Source organism: Pectinophora gossypiella, chromosome 1 (assembly GCF_024362695.1).
Source record: "Pectinophora gossypiella chromosome 1, ilPecGoss1.1, whole genome shotgun sequence".
Lineage (NCBI taxonomy): Eukaryota > Metazoa > Arthropoda > Insecta > Lepidoptera > Gelechiidae > Pectinophora > Pectinophora gossypiella.
Genome location: NC_065404.1, coordinates 10,264,364 through 10,284,641, shown reverse-complemented (window position 1 = coordinate 10,284,641; position 20,278 = coordinate 10,264,364). Strand labels below are relative to the sequence as shown.

General features: G+C 36.4%; 1 protein-coding gene across 2 annotated transcripts; it reads right to left on the bottom strand.

The window, feature by feature from the left end:
* Window positions 1-497: 497 nt before the first annotated feature.
* On the bottom strand, window positions 498-20,072 carry LOC126382079 (probable G-protein coupled receptor Mth-like 3). Of its 2 annotated transcripts, XM_050031803.1 has the most exons (9): window positions 18,900-20,072; window positions 18,368-18,609; window positions 15,618-15,801; window positions 12,941-13,019; window positions 7,689-7,873; window positions 4,730-4,922; window positions 3,673-3,863; window positions 2,927-2,953; window positions 498-2,540 (listed from the first exon to the last, which is right to left on the bottom strand). In XM_050031803.1, the coding sequence occupies exons 1-9, from the start codon at window positions 19,828-19,830 to the stop codon at window positions 2,389-2,391; spliced, it is 2,184 nt and encodes a 727-aa protein (XP_049887760.1). In that variant the 5' UTR covers window positions 19,831-20,072; the 3' UTR covers window positions 498-2,388. The 2 variants fall into 2 exon arrangements, with proteins under 2 accessions (XP_049887760.1, XP_049887769.1); XM_050031812.1 differs by lacking the exon at window positions 2,927-2,953 and having other exon boundaries at window positions 18,900-20,069.
* Window positions 20,073-20,278: the final 206 nt, after the last annotated feature.

Below are 20,278 nucleotides of genomic sequence, written 5' to 3'. Positions count from 1 at the left end.
AACTCGGCATCTACGATAGGGCTGACTATCCGGAGATCCCAGATTTGAATCCCAGTGGGGATATATCACAAAAATTACTTTGTTGTTTAGTTAGGACATTGCTGGTCGATCGCCCGATTGTCCAAAAGTAAGGTGATCCGTGTTTCGAAAGGCACGTTATGCCGTTGATGCCGGTTTCTACTTTCTGAGGTAAATATGTAATCGTTACATCAACACTCCACCTCACAACCCACACGATAGAACAGTAAAAGATCGACCTTCAGGTTACGATAGGTATATGATTATTTTTATCGAAATTTTGCATACGAGATTTATTTCTGATTACTTATACATACTTACATACATACGCCTATTTCCCACCGAGGTAAGCAGAGACTATTTAATTCCATTTGCATTTCTGATTATAATACCATATAAAACTGTAAATACTGACAGCGAGTACTAAAGATTTAATTTGCTGGCACCTTCGCGTAAGTACGGGTAAAAAAAAATAAACATAAAATGTAACTATGTAATTCATATTGTCCTGGAACAATCCAGCGTTACTTATTGCTAAAGAATACAAATTGTGAGGCAGTGTTTTTCATACGCAGAAATACACTAATACATTTAAATGAATTCATCACGTTTTGTGCTCAATAGTCCATGAAAGTAAATGCAGTGAGTTTAATTAATCTTTTCACGTCGCTGAATACAAAATCAAGATATACATATTATGTAAGTACTTCCAAAAGTGACTTAATCTCAGTATTTTGTAAGAAATATAACGTCTTCGAATATACTCTCTTACCATAGATTTATAAAGCTAAAAATGAATATATGATCCAGGATATATGTGGCTTACTACAGTGTCAAGCTTAAGGTATAAGTCATACATCCATACTAATATTATAAATGGGAAAGTGTATGTGTGTCTGTCTGTATCTTTGTCCGTCTTTCACAGCAAAACGGAGGGACGAATTAACGTGATTTTATAAGTAGAGATAGTTGAAGGGATAGAAAGTGAGATAGGTCACCTTTTGTCTCTTTTTAACCCCCCATTTCCCTAAAACCGGAGGTGAAAATTTCGTTAAAAACTTTACATTCATACATAAGCTAGTACACACATAATCTCTAACGCATATTTCCCACCGGGGTAAGCAAACAGGTAGAAGTCATAAGATATTCAAAATGCGATAACATTGGTGTTTGAAAATAATTAACTAATCAAATTATAATCTTTACACGCCTTCACATTGTACTTTTTTTTAAATTAAGATTATATCAACAACCTAAAAACTAAGATTATGTACCATAACTACTTAAAAAATCATATACGTAAAACAAGGTGCTACCTGGAATGGTTAAACATTTTTATAATACTTTTATCACTAATTTGTTTTAATAACGTAAACATAACATGCTATTAATTTGTTTTAATATTTATCGTATTATTATAGGTGGAATACAATATAATTTTTAATCAATTTTATTTAATGCAGTTAGTACTGTTTGTTGACACTTTAGACATTTTTCATTTAACTTTTAACGAAATTGAGTTTAATCGCTTGTCTGGGTCAGTGGACCGAGTAAATAACGAGATGCGTTATTGAAGTAAAATAAATCGTAAATACCCAAGTAAGTAATTATAATTTGTACGATAGACTAAATACCTATATTTACAAATTATGGTGAACTATTTCTAGCATAGAAAATTAAAATACAAAATATTGTCAAAACAGATAATTAAAGCTTATTTTCAAAAGCGATATTAATAATTTGTTCTCAATACGATACTTATCCTATGACTAGATGACTTTATACGAGTGCCAAAAGCTTATGAGATGCCTATTCTTTCTAATATTTTTTTAAATTAAGCACAGTTAATAAATGCGGTAAACCGATGCCGATATAAAAGTGTTTAACTATTAATATGCGTTATCGTGACTTAAGTACATACATATTTTTAAACGTGAATTTCTCACAATTGAATGTTTAAATATAGTCTTAATTGGTTATCATGCACAATCATAAGCTGTAAGTAAGTGTGATTTCTAATAGTATGTACATTATTTATCAAAACGTAACTCATTTAGTGTAACAAAAGGACTGATAAGTATAAATAATTATTTCATTGATTACACTTGGTTATTGTTGACAGGCAATGTTAACACGTTCACTATATATGAACCACATATGAGGAAATAAATTTGAAACTCATACGTGCAAGACCCATATGTGGGGCACTAGGGAAAATAGGAAAATGTGACGGGAGGCTTTTCAGATTGTTTTTTCCTGTCATAGTGTGTAATGTCTATGTGCCTGAATTCCAATGTGTTTCCAATGTGCACGTGAGGGATCGTTATCTGATTTCCAGTGAACGTGTTAAATATAACTGTAGAAGCAAGATCAAGCGCGTTTGACTTCGTTTTTGATGTCGTTATTGGGAAGCGAGACCCGAAGTGTGGCTCGCTCGTCGCTGCTGATGGTTCGAGAGAGGAAGGTAGAGGAGGTACGCCCCGAGGACACACCATTGTTCTGCGCGTCCGGCTTCACCAACCCTGCCACATATTAGTACTCGTTAATCACCGCAAACATTATCACTATCTTGTAAGCTCACGTGCACAACGCCAGATCACGATACGATAAAGTGTACACGATAACAGCACTAAATGTGCATCAAATACATAAAGTGCAATCACTAATTTATGTCAATGTTATCAGTGTTCCATATTACTGGGCGCGAAGATAATAACTACAGCAGTGTTAATCGAGCTGTTAGACTAAACAACACAATTACATTAGATGTACAGGAAAGGCTACGATAAAAGTAGCATTAGTAGAGTTGTTAATAGATAAAGGATCCCATCAAGTAGGTTGTCCGGGTGAGCAACTACAGATAGATACAACAAATAGTAGGAAAGTAACTAATAAACTCATTATATACTTGTGTCTATTGTTGGTCTTGTGCAACCTGGAAAATAACAATTCAACTGAAATGTGCTTTAAATTATAAACCACTACACCGAAATTTAGTGTATTACCTACACCAAAAGTTGCATATCTACATGCCACCATTTATTTACAAATCCGAAATATTTATCAGGTCATTATTCATAAACTTTAATAATATAAAACATTATTAATAATAAACGATAATAATACGTATATAATAAACTCAATTTTTTACACTCTTAAACCACTGAATCGATTTGGATGAAATTCAGTAAAAATGCAAATAGTTTAAGAGACTCAGGGGAAAACATGAGATAGGTTTCCAAAAATCACCTCTTAAGGGGATGAATAGGGGGTGGAAAAAAATTGCGGCTCACGCGATAACCGTTGTCTACGCGGACAGACTCGCTTTTATTATTACTATTGTGGTGTACCTATAGCATAAACATAATCGGCCCATATACAACCCACTACTGGTCATGAGCCTCCACTCAATCAACCGGAGAGGGTATGAAGCATACTCCACCACGCTGCTCCATTGCGGGTTGGTGGAAATGTTTTTTCCGCTAATAGCCGTGACCAACGGCTTAAAATGGTCTCCGAAGCTGGGAATCTTCAGGACAATCGGGAGATTCAAGCCTGCAATGTCTTTACCAAAGAAAGGAGAGTCTCGTAAAGACAGCAGCGGTAGTTGTGGTGTATAGCATTTCACAAAATTATTTTTGAACAAAAACTTACCGAGTCTCTTCTTGATGAGGAAGTAAACCTTTGGCTTGAACACGAGGAGGAGGAATATGAAGACTCCTTGAAGCTCATTGATAAGATCGACCACCGACCACAGCCACTGGGGCTCGCTGAACAGTGTCGATATCAGTTCAGAAATCCATCCTGCTCCCATCACTACCCATAACTTGCCGGTTAATAAGTACCTGAAACCATTGACCGATGTTTAAGATCTTTTGTTTAAGGCTTTTTGATTACTTACGTACGTAACGTTTATTGTTTTTAGTGTTGTGTTTATATATTCAATAAAGCGTTTTTGTATTGTTGTATTGTAACGTAACCAAACTTCTAAATCCACTCTTTTTGGAAATAAAAGTATGCGCATATTTGGTGGATATTCGTACGTTTTATCAGGCATTCTGCGAAACTACTTTACTCATAATCTTAAACAAAATACCTACTTCGAATTGCGTGTTTTTATCTCACATCTCTCTAAACTAATTCTTTCAACACCAACAGATGTATTATTTCCACGTTATTTGTTTGAAATATGGGATCTTTTACACAAACAAATCGATTCCGATCCAAGGTTGTCTTCAGTCGTATAAATCCTGCATTGGTAAAATAAAAATTAAAACTGAGTAAAGGAAAACTTTTACCATCTACTCAAAATTTTAGTTAACGGTTAACTGTTGACATTTTTGTTCCTTAATTAAGTAGTGTTCTTATTGACATCCTTACAAATAGGTAGTAGTTATACAATCTCCTGAGTTACAAGAATTTTAGCACAGAGTACCAACAAAAGGTTCGCTTCACGCGCCTTTTTCCCAGCTCTATCATAATTTAGGTCGTGATTCACGCTTCAGTTTATTTTTAGTGAAAAAATAAAAAGTCGTTATTGGACTCGTTATATTGTAACGTAATAGTAGAATAGTAGAAATATCGCAATCTCGAAAATGTCGTAGTCATATCCATATTAACCGCAACAGTCAAGGTTATTGACCCTAAATGGCACTAGCTATCCCGATCACTGCTCATGAGTTAGCATAAAGCTCGTGGAAAAGTGACGTACTTAGCTCGGTCGATGCGGAAGCGTGACTTGGCCCGGTCGCCCACGGAGCCGGCCTGCAGACGGTGCACCTCCGACTTGACTCGTGCACAGTGCCGCGCCGTCAGCACCCACAGGATCAAGTTCACACTTGTCAGAATACCCATCGGCACCACGAAGAAGATGTAGTGCGGCCAGTCCGTGTGCTGGTTTTGAACTGGAAACAACGAGCAATTAAGTATAAATAGTATATTATAGTTTAAAAAATAATTAACATAGCTGGCGAGAAATGAGTTCATATACTATACACCTCTACCTACACCTTTGGGGAAACAGGCGTGAAGCTATGTTAAGTTCGTATGTTAAAAAATAATAGAGTAGATTTTTTTGTTAAAAATAAAGGGAAAATGAACAGAACCAATAAGGAAGTTTCAATGAATCACTGAATAAGTACAGCGAGATTAAACAAGTACACGTGTCTGGCCTATTGGGGCGAATTGGTCGTGTACTTAGTTCAAGATAAATTCTGAAATTTAGATCACTAAATGAAGTTAGATCTAAAACTAACGAAAAACATTTTCTTTTTTCTATTTAACTTTTTACTTATTAATTTTAATCAAGAAAAACTTAGATAATAATAAGTCCGATATTTTATGACTTTTTCTATGACGTCACAGTGTGCTTTTTAATACAAATTTCATTGTAATTTCGTGTTTTGACGTTTATAAAAGTTATCCATTTGTTGTTTGTTTTCATTTGGTTGGAAACTAGCCTATTTCATTGGGATTTACGTCGTCTACAAGCGTGCACATTCATGGCGCTACTACTTATACAGTAAGGAAATCTACAGGAGGGATTTACATAACCATCTCCCTAGCTTTATCCCGTTATCGCATTACTTACTTAACCTGAAAATTTGTCAACTTCAACTTTTTACACGGATTTCCCCGACATTAAATTATGACAATACCAAAAGGGTTGGTCTCGCCACTGTCTGTTACCAACTCGTTAAATATATTTTATCACTCTTTTATGATTTTATACCGCCATCAATTTGTCGCCACAGCTACGACTACGTTATGTTCGCCAATGCGCCGTCATAAGCAATTCCTTTGTCTACGACAAAGCGTCAGCGAATACATGAATAGGTACCTAATGTTCCGAAACAATTCCCTTCTGAATCTGAAACATTGTATGATGCTCTATCGCGGTGCCTTCACTTAGCTTCCGATTCAATTGGAGACAATATAGTTTTGTGTGCGGTCACGAGCATTAATATGTATACACTTTGGTACCATGTCACATTAACTTTTTTGACAAATTGAACTGTAAGTCTCACTAAATGTCAAATATGTTAGTGTGACAGAGTCCTAAAGTGGGTAAATTATATTGCTCATGACTGTACGTACTACATAGTGTCTATATATTATATATGTAACTGAGGTCCTGTGTTATACCAGCTTACTTCTCAAACGGGGCCGATTCGAACCCTGGGACCGGACTTGCATCAATGAGTTATTAATTTACCTTAAGTGTAGTTAACACTAACTCAGTTGGCTCTACCATTATAGACGGTGACTATATCGTGGGCTTTGACCAATAGCCATACGGCGACTATCAAACGTAGATAGCATTACTTGCGTTTATTGGTTGAGACCCTCAATATAATACGCGCCGCGCGCCGCGCGGTTGTCATGCAGACCCTGCAGCGCTCGTTAATAGTGTCTATATCGTCTCCAACGGAATTGGAAGCAGTGCCCCGCGACAGTACATCACACGAAACATTCTGTTTCGCGTCATTTCCATACCATACTTACCAAGTTTCTATTCTTGGTATCTTTGTAAATGCTACAACAACATTACATCTATCACAATAACAAAACAAACATTAACTGTGCGAAAAGCTTAGCTAAAATATTTTTAAGTTAAATAAAGCTGACGTTCATTATCGTTACGGACCAAATAATCTGGTATGTATGTTTAAGTAAATATGTCATCTTTATACAATGAGATCATCTTACGAACAAGGGAACATTCATATAGGCGCCCACAATACAATCCCAGACGTAGGTACCTATAAACAGTAGTTTAATAAGTACAGATAACATAAACATTACAAAACCACTACAAAGCAGGCTACAAAGCAAAGAAGTTTTATAAATCTAAATAATCGAACTGAGAAATAAGGTAATTTAATCAGTCCGTTCGCGATGATCCGATATATTTAAACAAAAACTTCTAAATGCTTCCATGATGATTGATAACCTCTGATGATCGTGCATTGTGTATATTTAGTTTTTCTCAAAGCTTACAAGACAATAGGGCGACAAAAAATACCCTAATCTGAATTCAGATCGCTTGTTATCCATCTGTATAGATTAGATTTATATCGACTGTAGAGATATATAGGTATCGCACCACAGTGTAATATGAAATAATTTAAAAAATGAACATTGTGTATTTTGGTTTAAAGCTCGTAGTCACAAACAACAATAGATGACAGCTGATTGAAACGTTAACTTGTAAATAACTGAAACAATTAGGTAAAACAACAAAAAAATTAAATGAATGGGAAATGACAACAGGTTGATAAATTAAAACGATTCTATACAGTCGAACGCAACGAAATTTTGTCATGTAAGCTTTTTATAGAAGGAATGTAGTCGTAATTTGTATGCTTAAGTAGAAAAGATCTAATATTTTTTTTATCAAACGTAAAGAAAATTTCAAACTTTGGTAGTATTACTTTAATGGAAAATAATTCTTAGTAACAAAATGCCTATTTTCCAATCCCTAATTTAACCCTAATTTCAGTAACCTTCTTTGTAACAAATAATGCATCTGTAATCTACAAAACCTAACATCTGTCTTATCAGGGAACAGTGGTAAAAGAGAGGAGAAGGTTTTCCTCAGCAGTAGGATACCACAGGCTAAGCAAAGATACACGTGAAAAACCCTGTGTTAGGTCTTTAAAAAATCTTACCGCTGCTGAACCAGCAATGATCCCTGCCGATGTTGGCGTCCAGCAGATCGGAGACGTGGTGCCAGTCCAGCAGGAACATGATGAGGGTCAGCAGCAGCGTCATGCCCCACGCATACAACGAGTACCACGCAAACCGACGACGCTCGGCGCTGGCTTTGCGCATCGACTGCACCGTACGGACAGACCTGAATAATTAAAAACAGTAAATTTAGAACATCTGTTCGTCTAACAGAACTTCTGTCGTGAACTTATAAACTTAAAAATATTTTTTTTGTACTTACAAATGTGTTTTTTTATAATATTTCGATCAATTAACATAATACCTTAACTAACTAACGTAACGCAGCGTGACCTATATGTCAAAGTTAAATATTACAGTAAATTGGTAACGTACCAAAATAGGATTCTCTTTATTTAAAAATAATCTAAATATATAAAGAGAGAAACTGACTGACACACATATCAACGCACAGCCTAAACAGCTAAACGTAGGCACTTGAAATTTGGAAGGGACGTAGCTTAGGTACCATAGAGGTGCACTAAGAAAGGAATTCCCGGAATTCCTACGGGAACGGGAATTAGCGGGAAAATCCTTTTGTATGAAAAATCTAAACCGCTTAAGTTAGACGCTTGAAATTTGGCATGGAGGTACCTTAGTTAACTTAAAGCTTAGTTGCAACAGGATATTGCAAAATTCCCACGGAAACGGGAGTTAGTGGGAAGAAACATTTGTATGAAAAATTGTATGAAAAAATCTAAACTGCATAAGTTAGATGCTTGAAATTTGATATGCACTCCCAAACACACAAAGATCTCTCTTTTATAACACGCCACGCGGATGAAGTCGCGGGCAAAAGCTAGTCTCAATATAAATCTACTATCTAGGATTTACCAACGGGTAAAAATAGACGGATCAGAACTGTATGTTTTTTTTCCTACAATAAGTAATTACCTAACTATTATTTTTATTTACTTACTTACGTAGGTGATTGTACGTAGGTACAATCATATTACTTATCTGTACTATACCTACAGAGTTCCTTAAGGAAAATATTTACACTTATATCTACCATTTCAAATGGTTCTTATAATTCCTCATATTATGTACAAACAAAGTATATTTACAGGGAGTAGATATTTCAATCGAATATAAGATTATCTTATTAGTAATCGTATATATTATTGTCAATAGCTCAAATCAATAGGCTAACACGCTCGTCCCGGCTTGACAAGAACTGCGGGTTCAGGTCTCGTCCCAGACAGAATTTTTTCTATTTAATTTTCTCTTTGCTAAAGATCCTTCAAAAATCCTTAAATAACAAGTAAGTTACTTATTAGAACTCTATATGGTTACAAATACTTTATGACATTTTAAATCCCGAAAGTGCGTTACAAAACATTGTAATCAGACATGTAATGCATAAGTAAATGTCAGTCAATTACAAGCACTCTAGATAAAAGCTTATTAAATAAGCCTTACTACAGAAAACGCAAGGGCTTACCTCATATACAAATAAACACCTAACTAATGAATAGGTGTACTCACGAGACACGACAACTCCTACACATGAAACATAATACGTACTTACTCCACGTACAGCCATCAATATCCATTAATTTTACTGTTTCCCATTAATAAACCATCCCCCCGTCCACGTGTGAGCTTCGCATGTTAACAAGGGATAAACATCAAACGATAAATCTGATATCGATAACATAACAAATAAGCCAACCTATGAGTGTTTGTATACGGTTTAGTATGAGAATAGGTACCTAATTTGATAACACTTTCGTCCATTACAGTATCAGGCTCACCATACCTAAACTAAGAACTTGTAAATAAAACTGAACGCCTAACATTTGCCAGACGGAATATTATTTATGAATCACTTCGGTGTAGATGTAAAGCCGATAACCGCGTGTAAAACTATTAGATAACTATCAAACAATTTGTAATACAAAATGCGAAACATGTAACTGACATAATTTATCGCAATAGCATTTAAGTACTTCACCAAACCATCGATAACTACGTAAGTAATTGGTAAGCTTTTGTTTTTGACGAATCGAGTTTCATGGCCAAAAACGTACACCTAGCATTCAGAAGATCGCAATATTTAACCCGTTGAAACCTTAAATCTTGTTCGTTTTTAAATTAATGTACAGTTTCACTTTGGCGTACCCAGCTATTGGGTAGCTAAAATGGGCATAAGCCCGCCTAAATTGCAAAAGATTGCACAATGAATATTATAAGTAATTCTCGGTTACAGACGTCATTTTCACATTATCGTTTCAAAAGCTGTAACAATTGCGTGTTGTCCGCGAACAATAGGCCCACAGAGACACCGGCGGCGTGGTTTAATTAGGACCGGGCCGCGCCTGCGTTATGGCTAATATACAAAGTGACTTTTCCTATCATGTCTCTATTCATTAACATCAATCTCTATTTACATCTCATATGCATGAGGAGCTTGGTGGCCCAGCGGTAAACGCGCTCGGTCTGCGATAGTGAAATTAAGCAACTTTCATAAAGGCCGGTCATAGGATGGGTGACCACAAAAAAAAGTTTTCATCTCGAGCTCCTCCGTGCTTCGGAAGGCACGTTAAGACGTTGGTCCCGGCTGCATTATCAGTCGTTAATAACCATCAATCCGCTCTGGGCCAGCGTGATAGTTTGAGGCCCGATCTCCCTATCCATCCATAGGGAAGGCCCGTGCCCCAGCAGTGGGGACGTTAATGGGCTGTTGATGATGATGATGATGCATGATAGAGAGAGACACTGGCGTTTTATACAAAATAATTTATTGTATTACCTAGTTTATTTTTAATAACTAACGCGTATCTTTAGGTAGGCTATTAGACTTGCTAATTGTGTGCATGCTAAGTTAACACGCCGACTGACATTTAAAAAAAATCTTTAGTGTTTTTCGTTTCCGAACTTGACTTAAAACGATTAAGTATGTGTAGGTTTAACCAAAGATTCGGCAATTTTTAGCCTTATAATCACATTAAGGTAGGGGAATACAAACTTATGGGGTAGTACCCATAGACCTAGAATCGTTCGGTTCGTTCGGTTCGAATCGATTTGGCAAAAAGGAAAGACTTACAGCACAAGGAAAAATCCGAATATAATATTGTTGTTCCTTCACAAAAAACGCGATGCTATCACAAACTTACTTGCTAATCGCGACCTATGTCAATGTATGGACACAACAGTTTTTCAACGGCAAAGTCATAGCCTCCCTTAGAATATCTTTAGTAATTTATAGCAAAATCGGTGTGCGAGATTCGGCCAAGTAGTTAATTCCATCCGGTCAAATAGTTAATTCCATCTGCGGCAAATCTACAATAAGTCACGTCAAAAAAAAAAACAAAAAAGGTGCGCGAGTCGGACTCGCACTTTCTATTACCGGCTTTTTATTACGAACATAGACATATTAATTAGACAACAAGTATAACATGTCTATCACGCTTGCTAACCGCCAACTTATTAATTCGTCACGCCTATTTTTATTCTGTGTTTTTTTAATCTATTTGGTGAAATTTACCAAGAAATAGAAATATAATGAAATAAACACGTGAGTCACCATACGAATTCTAATAATCTATCTGTAATATTACGTGTTACGTGTGGCCAGATTACCAAACAAAGGAATTAGTTTGTTCTACTTTGACGATGGTCTCGGGACAAATAGACTGGTAAATATATAGGTTAATAGGTATACCTACATACAGGTATTACGCGGATTGCTACATAGTGGGCAATCAGGAGAAACTATGACTCCACGTTCGACAGCCAATAATTAATAGGACTAGTGAATTGTTTTTTACGCCCAATAATATTGTGTTAAACAAAATTATGATTAATATTGACATAGAGGTGCTATCTGTAAAATTATTTATCTCTGAACCAGCTTTAAATCGTGTACAGCTTTCAATGATTGCCCTTTAAGTTTGAAAACCAGCTAAAAAAACTAACTATCAGGTAACTCCATAAAGCAAGGTTAAGTCTGGGCAAATCCCAAACAGATGCTAGACCATTTTAAAGCTATAATCAGATTTTGCAAAGTAAGTATGTCATTGTGAAACTTCAAATAGGCACAGCAAACACAAATATTGTGGTATTTAATAAGTTAGCTTAAAGAGGTTGAGAAAAACAAATATGATTATTTGTTCACAATACAACAAGATGGATCAGAGAGTTCTTCATTTATAGACAACGGCACATAGCTCTATGATTCTCTAACACTTAAAGTGTTATTATAAAATATTATTGGCCATTTGAAATGAGCCATTTTAATATACTTATTGATACAATTTATTGTTACTTACGTCATTAGAATTCTCTGAAACCGCAAAAGATATATTGCGCAGGAGAGTCCGATGCATTTTGACGACTGTATTTTTTTGTTAGAATGGTCAACTTTGAGACGTAGCCGATAGCCGATTTGCGTAAAACTATTTCTTCTTATTAAGACTTAGGATTATTTAAGGTATTTGTAATTATCTATGAAATGAAACTACGTAACAGTTTCAACAAACTGCAACAAACTGCGAAAACAAATATAAATTATAAATAATGGACGCAAGGGAAACATACCTCCCACCATCGACGCTAAAGACTAAGGGGAATATTACTCATCATTCATACATCCACGCTTACAATGCGGTCGATACCTTGAAGATATGTATGGCTGAGAACAGTCAGCTGGTTAGACATACAGATTTTCTGGAAGTATTATAGAATACATGCTTCATCAATATGTGTTTAATACACATGTAAAAGTTTTAAGTAAATATTTGCAAGAAAGTTCAAAATTAAACTAGCGTTGAACTGCACGGATACACTGCAGCGTCTACAGATACTTCCTACACATATATTCTCATTTCCTTCGAGATTTTGAGAAACCGGGTTAATTGTATATATTACGGTAGCAACGTAAACTTTACGCCTTCTTAGTTTGCCTATTTTTATAAAAGCTACTCGGAATATATAATCTTATTACGTGGGCAAACGAGTGAGTAATTTCCATTCATGAGCTAAGCTGGGTACTTTTTATTTTATACACCAATGACGTCAGAATAAACATTGATTTGGTAAAGCGTGTTTTATCGGATCACTTATGTTATCGATATCCTCGTTAAATATTGCCCTTCTATTTAACTGTGTGGTGTTCGAAAATGTTCCCATAATGTGGAGTGTATAGGTACTTTAGTGTTAGAGTTGTTTGTGTACACTAGCGGATACTCACCCAAATGTCCACCAGATGTCGAAGCACATGACGTTGAGCCAGAAGAACGCCGCCACGAAGCCGAAGTAGATCCCATACCCTGGACAAACACACGGTGATAATTGACAGGCTCGACGACGACCGGTGGGAAAACAAAAGGGGATGAACCTACTTATATACAACTTCACTATAGAATATAGATAATTATATTATAGAGGTTTAACGTAACACGTATTACGTGAAATTAAAATACCAGATGCGTATTTTTGCCAGATATAAACTTTTGTTAATAGTATTTTATGTTTTATACACACCTCAGTAAAACAACGCAAGTTTAAAAAGAAACACGTGTTAATATGGCACTTATCTTCTTGTTTGAATCATAATAGGTACTTGGTAGTAGCTGCTTAATCGCCACGAATTGATAATTTGAATCCATGGATACTTACCTACTTATACATTTTCGTCAATTAATTTTACCTAAAATTACATAACTTGAAACGTCATCAATAATAATAGCCCACTTACTGCTCTTAAAGTTTAGTTTCAAAGTTAGTACTCATTAAAATAAAAAACTCGTATAACAAAGCTACGGTATGAGATCTTTTTATCCCTATTCTTCATCTAAGACAAAAAAATCTGCTGACTCATAAATTAAGACACCACTGCCGCCGCCCGTCTACAATTCACAATAAAAGCAAAAAATTGGTTCGGCGAACTTATCGGGCCTTCCCTAGTCAAATTCCAATAGTCTAGAATACAGGGTGTTAGTGACGTCGTAACGACTAAGGGGGATGATTCTTCTATGAGACTTAATCTAGTGGAATTTTCCGTCGCAAAATTGATGATTCTTTTTAGGTTTTTTTTTTCAATTCTATTATACTTTTGCGATGACAAATTCCACTTGATATTAACTCAGAATAATTATCTGAATCACCCCTCGCAGTACTCATTACGATCTCACTTACTTACACCCCGTATAAGCACACACACGTACGTATACGTGTTGTGACACTGTAACGAATACTGAGGAGGATGATTCAGACCAAGATTCTGAGTTGATATCAAGTGGACTTTCCTGTCGGAAAATTCTTATTTTTTCTGTTTTTTTTTTTAAATTATTTTCAGTTCCATACTTTTTCGACGGAACATTCACGGACGGAATCATCCCTAAAAGTTTTTGTTACAATGTCACTAACACCCTGTATAGTACCTACTTAACAAACAGGCATTCGCTTTGTGTTGTTACGTACATTGCATATTAAATATTTGCATGTAATTCTTTGGTATAGTCTTTAAACCAAAATAAGTCTCATGATTTATATCATGTGTCTGGACATTTTAATTTATTTCACAGTGATCAAATCTACATCACCAATGACTGCTAATTGCGTCAGGGTTGTAAATAATCCTGCTTCTATTTGCGGGGGCAATGATCAATCAATCAAGTTACCTAATTTATTGCCGATGCTCATTCAATCGTAAAAGGCATTGTTTTTTTTTTGGAATAAGAACTAGGATAAGTTCTTAATTATATTAGTCGCAAGATGAATTAGGTAGTCACACCTAACCGAGCTTTCGTGAGTCGTACGCCGTCTGGTACCTAATGGTCAAGCCAACTGTGTTAGTGAAAAATGCATGACCAGTACCAGGGCTCGAAGCGGCGGTCTCCGTTTGAGAAACAAGCATGTATACCACAAAACCACATTGCCTTTTTTATAAGTGATAGTAAAAAACTCAACATAAAATCACAATGAAAATAATAATAGTTTCTCGGCGAGTTTTGGCTCTATCCACCCCAAAAGAGATTATGGGCGTAAGTTTATGTACGCAAGTTCGTAAAAGATGAGTTATTATTACCATTAGTGTCCATTAGCCAAGGCACTGATGTGTAATATGTTACTACAGTAACACAGCTAAGGTAATAAAGTTACGTCACTTAGCCAACCCACATCATAATATCCATACCTACATATAAAGCCTACTTCCGATCCTGTCAAACAAGAAAGGGCGAGTTGAACAGAACACTTCATCAATATTAGCTTAGTAATAAGGACAAGTTGCGAACCTCTTTAAGCTTCGGCTGCGCTTTATGCCACATGTGGAAATGTCTCGCAAAACAATTTTAAGCTAAAGCTGTTTGTCGTTTTAACATAAAATGTATGAATACATTAAAAAGCACGATCCCTGCCCGGGTAGATAAATCGAAATCAGTTTTAGGTGTTTTTAAAAAATATCAACATATTCTTACATCATCAATTCATCATGTTCGACGTGAGGCAGTTCGTCCCTCCCTTACTTACTTATTAAAAAGTAGCTAAGTACTTAATTTTTTTTCTAACAACTCGTGGATCTGTTTAGTAAGTCAACATCATAATGAATTAACATTTTCGAATTGAAGTTTTGAAATTACCTGGCATAATAATACAATTATGCACATGAACAGTGCTTTGTAGTTCCCGGGAATATTCCAAAAGTGCGAATATTCCCGTTGTAAAAACCCTTTAATAGTAACGACAGTGGCTGCTTTTCTTTTTCAAATTGTTTTTTCTTGTACTCTGGTTTTACCTGCTCAAAAGTTAGGTAATAAAGCTATTTTTACATAAGTTTTACGCTTTTTTAGTGGCGGAACCGTACCCAAAGTGGGAACATTTCCGGGACAGCACTGCATGTGAAGATTTAAAAAAGGTAAACTTACCTAAGAATTTGCAGAGTGCAGGTTCGCCGACCTTATCAAACTGTACCCTGGCGAGACAAGAGTACGCCACCAGCATGGTGCCGGCGTGACATATGACCGTGCGGCCATGCAGGTTGTGCAGCTCCGGTAAGCAGCAGTACACCATCACTGTGATGAGTAGGAACACCGCTGACAGGGTGTTTGCCTACAAACAAACTAGATACTTTAATATTTTGAAACTCTCCCACTGAAAAAAGGAGGATCAGGTTAAAACCAGGGGGTCAAAAAGGCCACAGAATCAGAATCAGAATCATTTATTCAACGTAATTATCATGGATAAACTTGTTGAAGGTCAATGTAACATTTTTGAATTTACGTCATTTCGCAAGGTGTTATGGCTGAGGAGAAGAAATGACAAGAAACTGCAACAGCAACACATCGAAGCAATTCATCTAAAAAAGCAATATTGCTATTTGACATTTGTTTGCACTGCGCACTTACTTTTTATTATTATTTTGTATTATTATTATATTGCTTTTTTAGATGTATTGCTTCGATGTAGCCTTTTTAACCCCCCTGGTTTTAATTTAGTTACAATAGGATTTTGTTTTTATAACACACCTATGTACATAGAGAAAACTCCGAGCTGAGCATACGAGTATCAACACGCTTGAGCTGCGGGTTCAAATCCCGTCTATGTCAGAGTTTTAGATATACAATACGTTGTGAAAGCTCAACCAATAATGTAATGAAATGAAAATCAAATCAACAATGTAATATAATGTAATGAAATTAAATTCTTTGCGGTCTATCATGTTATATTCCGACGAATGCTTTTAGCTCTGTCTACTCCAATAGGGATCAGGGGCAAGAGTGTATATTCAGCAATATAATATGTGTCTACTTTTTTTTAATAATATTGAATAAGTTGTATGAATATGTAGTTTTAAATAGGTAATTACATAATATATATTCGGAACTCAGAAGTGTCTATTTTGGACATCAATGGTGGCAAAACTAATTGCAATGTAAGCCAATACCTAGCGATAGCGGCCGTAATAATAGGTAGTATTAATGTTTCGTTTGATATATGCGCCGTCGTGTGCGCCGCGCGCCGATGGCTCGCGAGCCCCATCCACGCCGAGTGGCGGCGCTTGCATTGTGTAGGGGGCCGGTGATGGCATGTGTATGCGGTGCGTGTGTGACTGTGTTTGTGTGTATGTGATCAGTGTATTAGATTAAATTGAAAAATAATTAATTGTATTACTATATTTAATTTAATTCATTGTAACTTAATTTGATCGCTATTGTAATTGATATGGGCACTGTCTGGAATAAAGAATTTTTATTTATTTATTTATTTATGCGAATTTGCGAATATGACCCTGTTCGTAACCCTATTGAAGAACAGTATTTTTTGTACAGCAATATCTTTTGTACTTTGATGTTTTTGCTCTACCTGTCCTCTCTTTTACGACTCTGTTCGTTTTACACGTATAAATTACTTTACTTTTTCTCATGCATCGGAGATATTTACCTACTTTACGCATATTTAACAGTTTGTATTTCGAGTTTAACATATTTTTTAAGGATAACAAAACCTCTCTATAACAATTTACAGGGCTCGCAGTGAATATAAATACTTAAAATGACATTAATATTCCAAGTATGATTACTGGCCACTCACTCAATTGCTACCAAAAAAATTAAATTACCTACTAAGTAGATTAATTAGTAATGAGAACAGCTATTAGCTATTTGGTATTCATAAGGTACATTTAGATTCGTAAGTACTGGCAATAAACGTAAACATTTTTGCATGAAATAATAGAGCAGCAAGAGTAAACATTTTTATTTTTGAACTAGTAAGTATTCATATCTGTATTTGCGTGATGTTGACCAACTTACACAAAACGGAAAACAGACAGAAATATAAGAAAAATATTCAATTTAGTAAAAGTTATTAATATTTAACAATAATTGAATATGATTGGACTGAAATTACTTTTGAATGTAAATGAGCTAATTTGGAAACTGCAAATTTTTTTTTTTGAACCTCAAAATGCACGGAACTGGAAGCTTTTAGGTAGGTACCTACCTAGCAATGTTACGAAGCCTACCGTAATAGAATAAGGAGCGTCTGAGCTACGTTATCTCACCACCCTTCGGACATAGTTTAATCTTTAATCGTATGGCGTCAGATGTCACACACAGATGCGCGTGTACGATAACGTCAATGTGTGACGTCTTTGTAAAACGTGGTTATTTGTATGAAGTGTCCGGAGTGTGCTACTGTCGTAATTTTATAACGTAATTACGTAAGTAAGTATACTCTCCAATATACACCCTCATTGTTTTTGCACCAAGTTCATATATAATGGTGAGACCAAGTAGTTAATGTCTTCAGCGGAAAATCTACGTCAAATCACGTCAAAAAATAAGGATGTGATGTAACAAATTTATTTAAAGTTTCAAACATTCGATAATATTTTACAAAACTACATCCCAGTGCGAAAAATTCTAGGTCTATGCTTGAATCGATCGTCAGTAATTACATTTAATCCAATCTAGCTTGTAAGATCTCACTATGGGTAAAGGAATAACATAAAAGGAAGTATGTCTTCTGATATCCGGGACAATCTTGAGAACCACTGAATGAGTGCAAGCGCCTTTTAGACTTTTGTAATGTGCATTTACCTAAATAAACTTTTTTATTATTATTTTATTATTTTTAACTATTGGATAAAAATTTTACATAAGTAGAATCTTACCACGGCGGAAAACTTGAAGTTCCTGGTAACGTTGGGGATGAAGCAGCCGACAGCAGTCACCTCGATGTTATTCTGCGGACAGTCGCGCCAGTCGAAGGTCTCGAAGCAGAACAGGTTCTGTTCGAACTGCTTGCCCATCAATTTGCCGTCTCTTGTCAGCCAGTGATTGTCGATCTCCAAGGACTTGTTCAACCCGTACTTGCCCGCCGGACATTTAATGCCAATGCCCAAGCCTACTACATCTGTATCAAACGTACATATCATCAGCAAACTTAATGTGTGGTAGAAAGCATCAAATAATAATAAATTCTTAATGTTATCCACATTTGGATGTTTATGGCACATTACCATTATCTGTCTATCTATTAGAAGTAGTTCCTAGTATTGTTGCGGACAATGACATGGACTGAAGTAGGTAACTATTGAATGAGAACGTCATAGCTGTAGAAACAATACAAAATAACTAACTATCCACAATATATTAACAGTAAAAATGAACATGTCTAACGTTAATAAAGTGATAAATTCTCACCTGCGATGTCATCGTAATCGTTCTTCAGGTCGTCGAGGTATGAAGACGTGTCAAATAATATGCTGTCATCATCAGGCACACAGGCGCTCCGGAAGGAAGTGCAAGAAAACGCCTTAAAATGGTAGCCTATAGGACAGCACTTCTTGAGGCAGTAGGCGTCGTAATTGGCGCAGTCGTCGGTGCATACGCGCGCCACCAGCATGGGTCCAGCGTAGTCGCGATCTACGCACCACTCCTCCGACGGCACCCGCCCCTTCCCAGCCACATCCAACACACTCCCATCCACACCAAACGAGAACTTCCCCTCGACCAACTCCACGGCAAACTCCTCGCGCTTACACCTCAAACCAATGTCCACATCGTATACAGAGTTCCGCTTCACATTCAACCATCTTAACAGCCCTTCAACAGTATTTTTCTGCAATATATCCCGGCATTTATGATGCTCGACATCGTAAGCTTTTCCTTCCGGACAACATTTACGAATATGATTTAATTCAAACATCGATTTTGTTTGATTTTCAGGTTCATTACATGCTAATGCTATAACTTTTGGAATGTTTTGAATAGTTCCGTTAAAAACTTCAGCGATTATCTTGTCGTAACAAATGCTGTCTTCAGCCTTAAACTCCAGTTCGGATTCGTTTGTGAGCATCATCTGTAATTCACTACAGTTCGCAGGCATCCCATGATGAATGGCTACATCTTCAGAAGTTATTAAACGAGAAAATTTTGTAATATTGTACTTTTCTACAGCACTCTCACTGTCAACACAATCAAATTCATGTCCGGCCGTATCGGTTATTGACACTTTTACAAGACTTTTGTTTTTTGGGCAGCACTTTCGAAAACCCACCGTATCGTTATCGTTACTTGCACTCACAGTTGTCACGACACCGATAAAGACGCACAACAAAGTTAAGAGCCACATGGTGTCGGCGGAAATTTTTGGTATTTCTCAGAGCTCACATTCACAACAGGTGGCGAGTGTCGATCAGCAGCCGAGGCATTGTTTATACTGAGGAGAGCGGCGGGCTTAGAGCCCCGGCGGCGAGCGCGGCGGCGGCGGGCGAAGTGCGGCCGGCCGGACGGACGCCGGCGGCGATCACTCGCGGAGGCTGCTGCGTCCTTGAAACAAACCGCCGGCAACCAACTCCCCGCGCGTCCTCCAACGTCACAAGCTTATTTACGAGCTTTCTTCTTTTGCAATCATTTGAACACGCTTCGATTCGCATTACACGCTCACTCACGTGGTAATTTACAAGAACTTTGAATATATTACGTATTGAACTGAATCGTAATCTCAAAATGATATCGGAATAAACTAAATGCAACACACAATTTACCCAACCGGCTTTCATTTACAAATCTACATTCTG